Genomic DNA, 15,915 nt, shown 5'->3' with positions numbered 1-15,915 from the left:
GTAAGGAGGCACAGCTCGCAGCGTACGTGCGGCGCGGCGGCGGCGGGCCCGGCCCCGCGGGGGCTCCCCCAGCCAGACGGAGCTCGCTCCCTCCCCGCCCCTCACCGGCGCCGCAGCAGCGCGGCCTGCGCCGCCACCTGCCCCCCCGCCCTCGGGACCTGCCAACAGGTGCCAGGCGCCCAGCCACCGCGCCCGGGCCGGGCCCTGCCTCACCGGCGGAGCAGGTGCCGACACAGCGCGGCCGCGGCACCTGCGCGGCCGCGGGCCCCGGCCCGCCGGGGCGGTGCAGGCCGCTGTGGAAGGTCTCCTAGCAACTGCGCGGCCAATGGCAGCGGCGCCGGGCGGGTTAACCCCGCGGGGCGCGGCCGGCGGTCGGCGTGGCGGCAGCTGCGGGGCGCGGAGCGGAGCTCGCTCGGGAGCCGCCTCCCCTCTCTCCCGCCGCGCTGGCAGCAGGTGGTGCCGGGGCTCCTCCTTCCCCTCACCGGCGGCGCGGGAGGGGGGTCCCGCGGGGGCCGCGTCCCGCCTGTGAGGCGCGGCGGGTAACGGGCGCTCGGCGGCCGTTGGCGAGGGGGCGGGCCGCGCGGGGAGCGGGAGCGCGCCGCAGCGCTGAGGTACCGGGGGCGGCCCGCGGCGGGGCGGCTGAGGGGAGCGCGGCAGCGCTCGGGGCTCGCCCGGGGGCGCCCGGGCCGCGGCGGGCTGCGTGCGGGGGCCGGCCTGGCTGGCCGCGGCGGCGGCGCGGGTTTGACATGTGCTCCTCCCGGCCAGGCTCCGGCTGATCCGCAGGGACGGGGAGAGCGGGGCGGGCGGCGGGGCTGGGCCGGCCCTCCCGCGGGAAGGCCCGGCGGCTTGTTGATCTCTGAAGCTACAAGCGGTGGGTGCTCGAAGAGGTGAGAGCTGTGAAGCTTCCTACCGAGTCTGCGAATTGGTGGCCGCTCGGGTTTTGCCAGTAGTTTCACGTGATGTAAGAGTACAGGTTCCATGAAGGATTTCGGTTTTGTTTTTATTTTGTTTAAAAATATTTTTAATTTGCAGCAAAGCCTATTTCAATTTGAAGAGCAAATCGTAATGTGAGATCACTTTGTAGTATGTGCTGCACCCCCTATTTATGTGGAACACACTGCTGCTTTCTGTGCTGTCAATGAAACAGTTACACGGGGCTCCATATGCTCCAGAGGTATGGTAGGAATTTCGGGGCAATGACTTAAAATAGGAGGCATGCGAAGTAAAACGTGAATGTATTAGGAAAATTTACGTAGTGAACTTGGCAAGGAGACCTAAGATACCACTAATGGAAATCTCAGATTATAAGCATTCAGGTGGGAAAATGTTATTTTTGTTTCATGTTTTTTGTTTTGTGGTTGGTTGTTGTTTTTTTTTTTTTTTTTTTTTTTTTGGGGGGGGGGAAGCTGTGGTACTAATATCAGTCAGTTATCATTTGGGCTGGAGAGAGCGTAGGAGAGGGTAATACTAGGCTCATTGAGGTCAGTATTTTGTCTCTGAAAGTGGCTGGCAGCAGATGCAGAGGGAAAGATCCTGAGTGCAGGTTGGTTGTACAGCAGTGCTTTTATCTGTGTATCCTTCCAGTATACTGCGGTCTGGAGCTGAAGGATTTCTGAGCAGAGGTTGTATCTCTCCTTAAATTTAAACAGTTGCCGATGGATGTTTTTTAATTAATTGGAGTCTGTTTATATAGCTGGAGTTCACAGCACCTCACGGTGATGTGAGTCCACAATTAGCTGTGTTTTATATGGGGGGAAAAAATGTTCTCATTTTCTAGCTTTTGTGCTGAATGTTTCATTTAATTCTGCGTAACTGTTGTATTAAAAGAAGCAATTAATAATTGCTTTCTGTATGTTTGTCCTATTTATGTAGCTCTTTCCTCTTCTAGCTGAAAATTCATAGCTTATTAGTTTATTGTATGAAAATGTTGGTTGACCTTCTTGCACCATTTTTAGCTCTGTTATGCCTTGTATACAGAGAAGGTTGTACCTGCATGTAATATTACGTATGTAATACGTAAGCTTAATGTTCATATAGAGGCATCATGATGATCTCTCTTCTGTCCTCCTCTCCAGTGTTCTGTTAACTGCCTGTGAGCTGTTATTTCCAGATGACTAATCATAGTGACCCTGGGATCTCTTCCTGCATGATAATACCTAACTAGAGGCTGTTGGTTTAAGTAGCAGAATTGTCTTTTTTTTTTTTTTACCATTGTGTTAGTTTGTCGTCATACTAAGCAAATGGATGACAAAAATCGGTGGCTGAAACTCCATGTTCATAAACACAATCTTCTGCAGTTCTTGCCGTTCAATCTGGGTGTTTATTTTTCTGAATAACTCTGTAGAATACACAGGCTTTCTCACTTAACTGCTCATCACCTTTTTAAATTTATTGAACAACAGAGATGCCTGCACAGACCCATTGAGACCCTAAGTTTTGTATCTTTAGGACTTTCATATGATATACTTTCATATCCTCTCCTCACCCTTTAATTTACTCCCACATTTTGCCCTTCCCCATCTTTAATTGGTCATTAATAAATCCCCTGACATCATAGCTTAAGAGCTTTTGGTATGTAACATTGTGAAAAGCTTTTTGGAAATCCAGTTATGCTGTCTTGCCCAGGTATGTTAGCTCATTCCTTCTTCCAGAGCACGAAGGCAGACTTGTTAGTGTTCCTTCCTTCCACAGAAGTCCTGTTTATTTGCAGTTACCAATTCTGCTCTGTGACACTTCTGTATTGCTCATTAGAAACCTAGAATTTGCATGAGAACAGTCTTTGAACTCCCTGGCAGTCTAAAGAAATTAGTTAGTTACCATCTTCCATTTCATGCCTGATTTAATTTGCAGGTTATATGCTACTGAAGCTTGTAAGTCTCATCACTTATGAGATCTGGAATACTAGTTCTGGCTCTAACCAATAAATACTACCAGCCTCAGGATCTAGTAAGGCTGTAGTCTGGTTTTGCTTTTTTCTTTCCTTTAAAATCATCTCCTTGCAGAGACAGCCAAGCTATAAATTTTGGCTAAAGCTGATCTCAGGAGAAGAAGGAACTGCACAAGACTGTTCCTGAGGTTTTCCTCTTGGGTATCTGATGTGGGGATGTTTGGTAGCAGAATGTTCTGCTCCAGCTACATGCAGTAAGTAGTTTGTGAATGCAAACAGTGGAATAGGATTTTGAATATTAACAAAAATAGTGCTATTGTTTAGTAATAGGAAGATGCTAATGTGAAGATCCAGTGTTAGTTCAAAATGGGGTAGGAATTTGGGAGCCAGATGAAACATTGCCATGTGTTTCAATTTTCAGTGATTGCATTAACAGAATTTCAGTCATCTGTGTATTTAAAAGGTAGAGTTGAATCTTGAGGTAGTAGATCAGATTATTTTCCTTGTAACCTGAGTGTTTGAGGCAAAGATTGTGACAGAACAATCATCAAATGCTGAATTTTTATCAGATGTGAGGGTATATTCTTGTGTGGCTACACATGTTGAGGAGACAAAATAAGCATATTCTTAAAACTGTTGATTTTTTTTTTTTTAGTTTATTTGCTTTTTAAGTAAAAAGGAGAGGAAAAAGGCAGTTGGGATTTTGAGTACGATACGCTCATAATGAAGTAGAGACTTAATACGCACAGACTGGGTGGTGATACCAAAAAAAAAAGAGAGACCAAACTCTCTAATACCTGGTTTGGAGTGTTGGAAAGCAGGCATTCTTTATTTTTGGTGTTGGATGCACGGGGGATAAGTTCTGCCCAATATGCATACCGACTTTGTTCACTATTTATTTTTATATGGCTGATCTATACATATTAATGACATTTCTGAGAAACTATTAGCATATTCATTACAGTTCCATGAACTACTTAACATATTTACACTTTTGCTACACATGTGTGGTCTAATGGGTCAAGGGCCCTCTGGTTTGGGACATCTTCATCCTCTTCCTCTTCTCGTCCTTTTCATGACCTCTTCTTCTGGCCCTGTTTCAGTGCTTTGGGCTTGTATCTTGGTTTAAGACAGGTTCTTAGCTGCTTAGTAGCTAAACTATACAGTGCAGCGTTCTACTGGTAGTTAAACTAAGTAATACAATGTTGTACAGCTTGGCCATGTCATGGATACGTAGTTGCAACATTTACCCTTAAGCACACTGTTAAAATTCCTCTGGTATCAGTGGTTTGAATTGCCTTTTCACGTTACTTTTGACAATACTGAGATGTTTAGCTGGAAATTTGACTTTGCTTAAAGTTCTGTAGGGTGTGGGTAAGTGGAGGGATTTCACCACCCCCATGTTGCAGTTAATAGAATAACAATTAAAGTGCCCCAGTCTTATAAATGTGGGAGAAAAGATGTGGGATCTGCTTCAATTGTAACTTTAATGATGGCTCTTGAGATATTAAATATAGGTCACTAAAACTGTAATAGATCTTTAGACAAAGAAATTCTTTCAGCTCTCCAGTTAGCACTGGATAGCATATGCATATTAGTGATAATTGTAAACTATGTTATTAAAACAGCTGTATAGAGAGAATAAGTGTCAAAACTCTAGGGGGAGGGGGAATTCATGGACTTTTGTGGTGATTACAAGAATTAAAACAAGTATATGTTTTACAAATAGATCCCTGATAATGTCATAAACCTACAGTGTCATGGCTGGAGTATACCCTAAATTTGCATAGTCTGTGTCTTTGTGTCTATCTGGATAAAGCCATCTGTGGATTACTAGACGAATGTAAAGGCTCTAAGCAGATTCACAGCTCCTTTTGGGACATAATTTAGTAGAAGGAATCATACTACCCTTCAAGTAAAGGCTAACTATGCCCTCCCCGCTGCCGCCCCCCCCCCCCGCCCCGTTTTTACAAGTTGGAAACACACGTGTATCACAACTTGGTTTTGAAACTATTTGAAATATACAGAGAAGGAATGTTTATTTGACAATTTCTGGTTGATACTTTTTAAAAACGCTTTCCCAAGACATTGCAGTATTGGGGCAAGTAGAAATTACCTCTCCAAAAACTGCTTTTCCCTATCATCTCTGCTTGGGGGGTGGAGTTCTGGGTTACTAGATAGTGCATTTCCCATTTGTGTTACACCCTGTGTAGGTTAGAGATGACCAGATGGTGTAATATGATCACAGCACAGTGTTCTGACAAGCAATTCTCTTCTGATTGAATGAGTTTTACAAATGCAATTACAACTACTTCTTTTCAAGTTTAAGCATGATATTTAGAAATTCTAAGTATACTGTGTTGTGTACAATTTATAGTCTTCCTTGTCTGTGATAACTTGTCATGCTGAGACTGCTTGTCATGCTTGAGTTATGATATGGTCTAAGCTCAGGCCTACTTAATCAGATTTCTATCTTGAATCTTAGCACATTCATTGTCAATCCCTCCCCTGTCCCCCAAAACACAAACCAGTCATTTTAAGAATGGCTGCTTTCAGCTCTCTGGGTTTGTGAAATGTACTATTTTTGATTTTTCATCTAAACTCTTTCTTGAAAAGAAAGAAGTGTTTGTTAGTGAATCATGTAGGAGTTGGTGGAATTATTCCTGTAGACTTTTTGTCAAAAAATTCCCCAGGTGCCTTTCTAAGAATTAAATTATGGTATGTTATTACCATGACAGCTTTTTTAAAGTTCATTGGGGTTTTTTGTACTTCACGTGTTCCAGCAAGCACTTGAATGCTGCAGTTTGATTACTGCTTCCTTGGTATTAATCAAGCTCTCTGTGATTTTTAATGCAAGTAGCTTAGGTGGGTTTTTTTTTGTTTGAGGTTTAGATTTCTATTTGCAGTGAGATGGCTCTGCCATTATGTTCACACATTTGCATTTTTTGACAATCCACCTAGGTCTTGTCTGCTCTGGGAATTTCTCACTTGGAATAGGAAGCGATACTGCCAACTAGCAGAATTACATCTAGCAAGCATTGGGTTGTTACAGTTCTTTGGGGGTAAGTTATCAAACCTGTTGGTGAGGTAACTGCAACAAATCCTGCTGTACAGAGAATGGGCATAGAAGGAAAAATCATTAAGTAGTTAGAGGAGTTTTGGCTGTTCAGTGGTTCTTCTCTCTCCACCCTGCAGTCAGTCAGATTTTTGACATTACTATGGGATGCTGGGAAACAGTAGAACTTGAATTACTATTTTTTTTCCCTGTATGGCATGTTTTCCCAGCTGGGGCTTAAGGAGGAGGGAAGAAAAAACCCAACCAAAACCCCACAAAACCTTCTTCCTGCTTTTGTTTGGTGAAAGCCTTTCTGTGTGAACTAGGGTAGTCTGGGTGATCCTTAAAGTACTTCTCAATCTTACGTAGTATTTTATTATTCTTCTGAAATTACACAAATTACTGCTTAGGAGTTACACATTTTCCTCTTCTATATGAATGTTTCCTGTGTTACGGTGGTTCGAGTGTTGTAGCATACTAAAGGTGAAGAGTCCCTTCTGAATATGGTGTATCCAAATTTATTTTTTGCGTCCATGCTGTCTTCATCAGGAATGCTCATCTTTAGTTCTTGCATACCTTAGTGAGGCTATATTGAGCTGTTTTGCTCCAGAGGGACTGCCTAGACGGGGAAGGAAATGATCTGATGGGTCTTAATCACTAGGTAGCTTTAGCAATCACTGCTAAGGTCCTGAACTGGCAGTAGAAGCCATGTGGGACTGATGAGATGATCTTGGACTAAAGGCTTATAGCATTCCCTTTTGCAGCTGATGTGGGATTGTCTTGTTCTGCCCATCTGATTTTAATTCTAAACACAGTATATAAAGGTGATTCAAATATAAAATACTGACCACTTTCTGAAATGATTACTGCTTCAAAGCTACTGCACTTGTTTGACCCATAACAAAATAAGATATTTTGGGTCAGTGGTTTAACAGTTGAAGAAAGTTTTTTGGGTTTGCTGCTTTCCAAACCTTGAAATTGCTGAGGGAGGCTTTTAATCTGATGTATTAAACAGCATGCAGTGTACTGCAAGTGGTCGATTTAAGACAAAGTCTCTAAAGCCTTCAAGGTAGATTAATGTAAGAATATAGTTGCATCATCTGGATTTTATTGGACTGCCTATACGTTCTTGCTTTTTCCGTCTTCACTAGACATCCTTTGGAGCCTGGGTTTGTGTTAATTTTCTTTGTGTCTTGTTGGTGTACTAGAAACAGCATGTCACTAGAGAGTAGTCTTGATAAAGCACCTGCATGTGGCTTGCAGGGCTCAGATTTAGAGAATCATTGCATCCCCACACCTGTACTAGTGCTGTTCCTGCTTCTAGCCCAGCATTGTTTGGGATGTGTCAGAATAGTATTGTCAGTGTAGAGAGTGTAGAGAGACCTGTGGGTTGGTAATACGATAAACTGAGGGAATTTGGGTGATCAGATCTCTTAATGGGTGTGCAGCCTCTTAGAGAACAAAAGCCAGTTTATTTGAAAGTAATGACATATCTGAAATAAGAGTAGTATTTTTGTGGACTTTCCAACAGTCCTTAATGGAATTTGTGTGTCTTGAGTTTCTTAAATATCTTTTGAAATACCTTATTAGAATGCAAGATTGCAATGCCATTAATGAGAATATACTTAAAGAAATCTGCAAACATAAGGGAATAAGGCAGCAAATTAAGCTACATCTGATAGATCCAACAAATTAACATGTAAGAAGTGTGTCCTCTTAATCCGTAGTCTTGACTTTGAATTCCATTTTTAAAAGCACAGTTATTTTGGATGGGTGGAAAAAAATTGCCTTGCAGATTTCTACTATGAAGTCATTTCTTGTCTTTAGAATCTGAACCTTCATCCTATTTGTTTGTGGACATGTTGGCTTTATTGGGGGTGAGCAGTAAAATATGTATAAATGAATATGGGCTAAGAGGAAGCAGAAAAGCCCATTTCTTAAACAAGAACAGCCACTAGGCTTGATGCCTTACATGTGCTTTCTGATATGTTATCTCAGTTGTAGGGCCTTCAAGTTATCTGAGGAATAACTGTTTACCTTTTTTCAAATTTATGAACCTGGAGAAATATTCATCCAGGTGGATATTTTATTTTCTAGTGCTGAGCATTCTGTGACATGGCTGTGCACCAGTATGATACTTTAAAAACTTGGTGTTACTTTGGACACGGTGTTCTGTGTTGAGATGCTACTGAGAACACAGACAGTAAGAATCTTTAAGAGACCTTACGGATAGCACAGCACGCTTTTCCTGGCTCTTCTTTGTTTCCCCACAAATGACAGTTTTCTCATAGTGATAAAAACACAGGAGTTTAGTGTCAGAAATTTAGAAGTTGCTTGCCCAGTGTGTGTTTACTGGGATATTAACCAGGGGTTAGGGGAAAACATCCCTGTGCTCTACAAGTCTACAGAGTCCATCTAAAACTGACTTGAGGTTTTGTTCCAAGGTGTTAATTGAAAAAAGGGGGCCTTCTTTCCTGTCAGGAGGAAAGTTTGTTTCCCTGAAGTATCGTTGTTCAAATGATGGCTGATGGGTGGCACTGTCTGAATCTTAAACATCCAAGCCGGATTTTAAGTTTCCAGCAGTGTGGTAACTCTAATGCTATTATGTGCCTTCTTACTGTGTGGTAGAGATAGGGTGAGGGGACAGTTTCTTCTTTCTTATGAGTGTGTGACTTTCCTTTGGTTTCTAGAGGGCTAGTGCTGTACTGGGTGGCTGTGCAATGGGGTAAAGCTTCTGCTGTTTGCTTTCTTCAACAATCTTAGAAATTCTGTAAAGCAAGCAACTTGCCAGGGAAAGGCACTATAGCTAAAGGTATAAGTTAAACTTAAATAGTTAAACATTCAGAAGTTCCTTTGTCCTCTCTCTGCCAATATACCTCCTCTACAGCCTTTTTTTATCCTTCTCTTGAATAATCCCACTCAGATTCATGTTAAAACTTCACATAAGTTTACCTTAACATACATTAGAGAAAACAGCAAGCCAAATATTAAGTATTTTCCTGCCATATGACCATCTGCAGTGTGAGTCTTCGTTATTTTCATGTGTGCATGGCATTTTAGGTTTAGTTAATGGTTTACAAGACTTAGTTAAGTTTAAGGTTAACTGAATATAGACAGATGCATTATTTTTACAGTCTTTTTATTATATATATATAATATACTTATTACAGAGTAATATTTGCTGTGCTTACTGTGTTCCAAATACTGTGTAAAGAAGTAGAAGAATTTCATGTGACTTAAGTCCAATAGTTGCTCTCCTATGACTGCTTTAATCTTTTAGCTGTATTAGCCGCTATTGTTAATCTAAAATGCTCTTCCTATTTTAGGAGATGCCTACGTAACATACGTTGCCAGCAATTATACTAAATACTTCACTGCTGAACCAGTTGCTCAGGTACCCTGCCTGTCTTTGTTGCTATGGGAGATTGGAAGACTATTACTGTGCCAGTGCTGTCATCAGGTAAGCTGGTAATATTTGTAATTTAGTGGATTTGTTAATTTTTCCAGTAATGTTATAGCTGCTAAAGAGAGATTGGACTTCTGTGCATGACACTTGAGTAGTTAAGCAGAATGTTAAGTAATAGGTAGTACTTAAAGTGCTTTTTTAGATTGAAAAGACTTGGATCCTTTATATATATGTGAAAAGACAGTATTTTACAGTAGCATTTCTGTAATCACTCAGTCATGCTTTTTTAAATTGCATCTTTTAGGATATCTTGCATTTTCAGGGGTTTCTTTACTTGTTCTGTATTCTTTTGCCTTATTTACTCCTTTAATAAACTTGTAATCAATATCTTGCCTAATTCTGTCTAGTGGAAGAGTAAATTACAGTATACTTAATATGAGTAAGGATATTACACATTCTACAAAAATTCTTGCCAAATACATAGTTTGTGTACTTGTGTAAAAAAAAAAAAAAAAAAAAAAAAATTCCTGTTGTAGCAAGCCAATTGGGTAGAAAGTTTGGTCAGTGTTTTCTTGGCAGATGAGTAAAATTTGAAAGATATAATACCTTAATGTTATAGAGTCTTTAAATCTTCAGTGGAAGCTTATCTTTTTATTGTGAATTGCTTAATATATGTCATTCTAGGTGAAATTCTAAGTGCTAGGATTGTAAACTTCTGTAAGTAATAATGTAATAGGGATTTGATTTTTTTAGTATGGATGTGTCCTAAAGTACTAGCTCTGATTTGTTTCTTGATGTTTTTAACTTTTAGATAGCAAAAGTATTTTTCAATATACCTCAGAAAAAAAGATATCTTACCCAAGCATGAACTCACAAGTGCTATGCTTGCCACTGCCTTCATCTAAAAGCATGCACAGCTTTTATAGTGCCTTCTGCACAGAAGAGAATATTGAACAGAGTATATCCTATCTCAATAGGGTAAGCCAAATTTTCTTGTTTATTGGAGGTTGTGTGAAGGGGACATTAAATCAGTTGTGGTAGTAAAGATTCACTGGATTAAGAAGGCTTCTTTCTCAATGCTTAGAAGTCAAAGTTGGTGGGGAGTAGGATTATTCTCCCTCTCTTTCCCCTCCCCCCCCTCCCCCCCCAGCCCCAGGATTTCACCAGATATTGTTTCTCTCTTTTGGAGAACTGTGAGAGATTGATCCAGTTATTTATTTCCATCCCACCTTGTCTTTTACCAGGAATTGACAACATTGGGCTTTCCTTCTATTTATGCCGAGTCCAAAGGAAAAGAATTAAATTTAATATCTATCATAAATTGCATGAATGAATTGCTTGTACTGCAGCACAAGAACCTTCGAGCTCAGGAAGAAGTAGAAATGCAGCATCTGAAACTGGGTAGTGATATGGATCACTTACAGAACTGCTATACTAAACTAAAGGTAGAAAACGAGATAAATCCACCGATATTATGCAGCACTTATGTTTAACAGATACTGTACATTCTTAACAGTGACTGGTTTTGACTTTCTCCCCAGTACTAATCTGCAGTTGTTTGTGTATTTTGGGGTATATTTTGAAGTCTTTTTTTTTTTCCCAGTTGAAAATTCCTTAAAGTCAACAAAATATGAGTTAATGAGAACTGAAAATTTATTTAGAATTATGGCCTTGTCAATCAAGGAAGCGAAGACTGTTTGGATTGGAAGTGTTAATGCATGCTGTGGGTAAAAATGTTAAATGCTTCAGTTCGTATCCTTCAGTATCACTTAAAAGGATATGTCCAGCTCTACATTGTGAATTTATCTTTTAGTTGTAACCAGTAAAAGTGTAGGTAGTATTTCTAGTGTGTGTTACAGGGGGGTTATCAGTCTTTCTTTGTATATGTAGCTTTTTCCTTTTTTTTTGTTGTATTCCTTGGATAGCTGATGACAAAGTCTTCTTGCTCAGAAGCTAGTGTCAAACCTGAAGTTATAAGCTTCATTTTATCACAAAGCTAATCACTGGAGTAGCTGATACATTGGAAGTTCAGTCTATGCTACTTCATGGGTACCTGTATGTGCAGTCATATTAGTGTCTCTGCCTTTCTGTCAAGAAAAAAATTCAGTGTGTGATTTGGGGCCTTTTAGGCTTGCTCTTTGCTAGCGTTGGTCAGCACTATCTCCTTGACAAATACTGCTGTAGATGATGAAAATCATAGTACTCCCGCTGAGATTGCATTCATTTTTATGCAAACATTAAATATTAGTTCCAGAACACTCCAACTACTTTGCCTAGACAAATGGCTTTAAAGTGAGGGGGGGGTGGAAAACTTTTTAGTACTACTTCAATCCCAGGGTATTTAATTTAGCTTGTAAGGTTTATAGTATACATTCTTTCAGATACCATGCAGTAATCCTCTTGCCTTCCACTAATGTGTTACCTAATTTCTATGTGGTTTGCTTAGTTCTTGTTGCTTAAATATCTCTGCATACTTGTAGCTTGCTGCATGTGAAGAAAAAGAGTTTGTATGTAGTGTTTGGCTCTGTCATGTTTGAAAATATTTCTAAAAGGCTAGTTTTGCACAACTTGTTAGAATGAGATCACCTGCCTAATATTGTATTACATTAATGTATACATTAAATATCCTGTTTGCTTTGGTATGGTCACAGTCTGCATATCTCTTTTAATTGTTCCCTCATTATCTAACAAACATTCCAGTGAAACTGTAGTCCCAAATTCATACAGTTTGCTTAGTATATACCTCATTCTCACAGTATAGTTATACTTACAGAATCCTGACTTACTGAAAAAGTAACAACTGCATAGGATAACATCTGTTAAATAGCAAGCCAAATATTTGTTTCCTGTACTGGAGAATCATATTTCTTGCTCAAGAAAATAGAATTAACTTGTCATTGAGAATGCAAGATCATCCCCCCAAACATCAGATTAAATACATAGGCAAACTTACCTCAAGTGAGGTGGCTTAGTAGTTTGGTTTGGGTGGTCTGGTGGTTTGGTTTGTTGTTGCTGGGTTTTGGGTTTTTTTTTTCATCCTTTGCTATTAATTCTTAATGATACTGAGCTATCAACACTCTTCCTAGGAACAGCTGGAATCATCTAAAAGGGAAATAGTTGGACTTCAGGAAAGAGACAGACAACTGCAAAGCAAGAACCGAAATTTGCACCAGTTACTTAAAAATGAAAAGGATGAAGTGAGTTGTTGTGTACATTAACACAAGTCATAACACAAATATTCAATCTATGTTTTTTGTAAGAAGTCTTGCAATTATTCACTTACGATGCTTTCTTGTTGGTAAATGTCTTTCACTGCAGTGAAACTGAAATGGTACATATGGACAAATAGGTTCTGTAAGGGATGGGTCCAAGTTATAACAGTACTAGAGAGTACTGCAGAAATGCCCATGTGCAGCTTTCTGAGGCTTTCTGTACTTTTGAGCATAGCATTATCTCAGAATATTTTAAAATACCAAAAAATTGGAGGGAGCAATAGGATTCAGTTAATTACTCAAATGTTTGCATATAGGAACTTTCTCTTTTGTTTATACTGTAGAGGGGAGCAAAAGACCCCAAAGAAGGTAGGTAAGGGGAAACTCAGCCCAAAAGCACAGTCTCATTAAACTTGGGAGTCTTGGAAGAACAACGATCAGAAAACACTTTGAAATCCAAGACACTGTTCAATTTGGGTTTTGTTTCCAGTGTGTGCCTTCCCCAACACTGTATGTTACATAACTCCTAAGTTTCTGTGAGTGTTCTTGTGTTCATAGACAACTTTATGAATATGTTTATCACGGCACTATCCCTATATGGTGAGCATCCTAAAGTTCAAGCTTGAAATATTGAATGTACTGTGTGTTTGTTAGGTTTTTTGAATCGTCAGTTTAACCTTAAAAACAACCCCAGGTATTGATAGTACAGGCCAAGTATGTGCTTTATGGTAAGTTTTAATGTTCTTTTAGGCCAAACAGAATAATCTGTCTTCCAGCATCCTGCTGTCCAAAAGAAGAGTGGCTTTTTTTTTTTAGTGTAAACCTAACAAGCATACTTTAGAATTAAAGTGCATCCTGAACATTAGTAATTGAAAGCAAAAAAGGTATCTTTCTCAACCTCCTTCAAATAGCTTTATTGAACAAGGTCATGTGAATTACCAGAACATGAGTTCAGAGGAGCTAGTGTTACATGTTGCTTATGATGTTGGTTTCTTCAGAGAAGAAACTAAATCCCCACAGATTGGGAGACTTCTCCCAATTTCTCTTGTCACTTCCTTTCACCAAAAGTACAGTTTAATAGAAGTGTCATTTTGCTTCACTTTTTTTGGTTTTCTGAAAAGATTTGTGTGTATGTTTGTTGAAGAAGCATGGTTTTTGTGGGGTTGCTTTTAGGTACAGAAGCTACAGAACATAATTTCAAGTAGAGCTACACAGTACAATCATGATATGAAGAGGAAAGAGAGAGAGTATAACAAATTAAAGGAACGTTTACATCAATTAGTCATGAACAAAAAGGACAAAAAGATAAGTAAGTTGTTCTGAATTTTACTGTAGAAGAATGGTGTATTCTATATGTTAAAAATGCTTAAATTTGGTTCTGGGTATCTTTAATATGGCCCTGCTGTAGATTTTTTTTTTTCAGATGTTAGTGTGTTATGTAAGATGTAGTATTTCATGTCAGCTGACTGTGTAAGGCTAAAACTTTTATATTGTTTTCCATAAGATTGTTCTCCAAGCACAAAGAAATTAGTATCTCTAGTAAATGATTTTTTTTTTCTTTTACTAGAGAGAATTATTCAGAATCTATTCCTAAGGTAGAGCTGTCACTCCTCTACTTTCTGGCTGCTGCTACAATTGTATGACTTTGGGTAGTGGCATAAACACTATTATGCCCCCCAGCTGCAGTCAGGAAGGAACACTGCATAAGCTCTTTCTTTGAGATACTGTAGACAATTTCTCATCCCTTGTTAACACAAATAGTAGAGAAGTAACACAAGGTAGACATAGTATCTAGTGCTATGTAAAAATGAGGAAGAAATTGCCTTTATCATATGAGTACTCATATGTTGTGCCTCCCAAAAATTGTGTTCAAGACATTCATGAGTACTGTTTAATTAAAGTATAGCTTGTTGTGGTGTGTTGCTGGAAACAAGTATCGGTGTTAAGTAAACAAAAATACCTGCTCCTTTTGGTTCATCTATCTGACCTTAGAGTATTTATATTGTTTATCTCCAGTGAAGGTGAGTCCTGCTCTTCCTCTTTTATCCCTCTTGCCACTGCCAAAACCCTCAGCTGTTTGCCAGCATGTAGTGCATAGTGCTTGTGAAGCATCAGGAAGCTGCTTACTCTAAACTGGAGATAAAACTGGCATTATTGCCAGAAGAGAGGTTAGAGTTGATACAACATTGATGTAAAGGTTGAAATAGGGATGGTGGTGTCATTAAGAAATGTATTAAAAAAAAAAAATAGGGTGAGAATAAATCCCTCTGAGTTTCCAAACACAAATTATTTTCTTTCTTTGACTATCTTATTCTTACTTTGAGCAGAGAAATGTGGTTTCATATGGGTCTGAAGACTGAGGGAGATACTTGGGTAATGTGGTCTCTTGACAATAGCTACATGTAAATACAAATATTTAAATGCAGTGTCATCTAAATATTCATATGTTTGCATGTCATTTCACGCTTTGAAATATCCTTTTTGTTTGTAGCTATGGAAGTTCTAAATTATGTTGGTAGAGCTGATGGGAAGAGAAGTGCATGGAGGACTGATAAGACAGATGCCAGGTAGTTGTCTCAGAACATTAATTGAAGCATATATTACACCTGTTATGTTGTTACTCTAAGACTTCCTCTTCCAGAAATGAAGAGGAGATGTACAAAGTTCTATTAAGTGATTATGAACAACGCCAAAAACAGCTTTTGATGGAAAATGCTGAGCTGAAAAAAGTTCTTCAGCAGATGAAGAAAGAGATTATTTCACTTCTCCCACCACAGAAACAGAAACCTAAAGAAAGGTCTGAAGATGGGCCAGTAAGTATTCAGTTAAAATTAAATCTGAATGGTAGTTCAGTATAGTGCTGGAGTAATCTGATAATTTTAAAAAAGTAAACTTTTGAGACTTGCAGTGGATTGCACATCCTGTGCTGTGCTTGAAATTCCTCCATGTTTAAATGTTCTACTGTCTGAACAATACCCAGTGTATTCTTCCCGGTCAGTTAATGGAAAGCTTGAAAGTATACTTTGAATTAATTTTAAATGCATTAGCTACACTTGTAACTTCACATAATGATGCAGTTAATAGGGAAGGCAGACAAAATCCGAAGGTGTTGATGCTAGCTTTCAAGGTGCTTATGCAAATAAATTGGGCTTTCTATAGAGTCTGTGAGGGTGGAGAAAATATAATTAAGGTGTGCTCCTATAGTATGTGGCTTAGAGTAGCTGTTAATTCCTTTTACAGAGCTGCTGGTATGTTCCAGGAAGAAGTTTGATTTCAAAAGTAAAATGGTTTGTGGGTGTCTGATTCCACATTTAAAATATTTCTTTGTTTACACAGGCTATTTTATTTTCATGGA

The 15,915-nt window shown here is 39.4% G+C and overlaps 1 protein-coding gene across 16 annotated transcripts in view; it reads left to right on the top strand.

The window, feature by feature from the left end:
- Positions 1-15,915, top strand: part of SSX2IP (SSX family member 2 interacting protein) — a 56,571-nt gene that overhangs the window by 30,083 nt on the left and 10,573 nt on the right. Inside the window, exons 1-10 of one of the 16 annotated variants that reach the window (XM_080406553.1) lie at positions 1,373-1,622; positions 2,076-2,179; positions 5,849-5,949; positions 9,269-9,402; positions 10,160-10,326; positions 10,593-10,793; positions 12,435-12,545; positions 13,734-13,869; positions 15,052-15,127; positions 15,202-15,373. In XM_080406553.1, coding sequence (XP_080262679.1) covers positions 9,360-9,402; positions 10,160-10,326; positions 10,593-10,793; positions 12,435-12,545; positions 13,734-13,869; positions 15,052-15,127; positions 15,202-15,373 — 906 coding nt within the window. In that variant the 5' untranslated portion in view covers positions 1,373-1,622; positions 2,076-2,179; positions 5,849-5,949; positions 9,269-9,359. The other 15 variants (XM_080406548.1, XM_080406555.1, XM_080406554.1 and 12 more) reach the window with 15 other exon arrangements.

Source organism: Falco punctatus (genome assembly GCF_963210335.1).
Source record: "Falco punctatus genome assembly, chromosome: 11".
NCBI lineage: Eukaryota > Metazoa > Chordata > Aves > Falconiformes > Falconidae > Falco > Falco punctatus.
The sequence above is the reverse complement of the archived record's forward strand: the minus strand, read 5'-3'. Positions and strand labels throughout refer to the sequence as shown.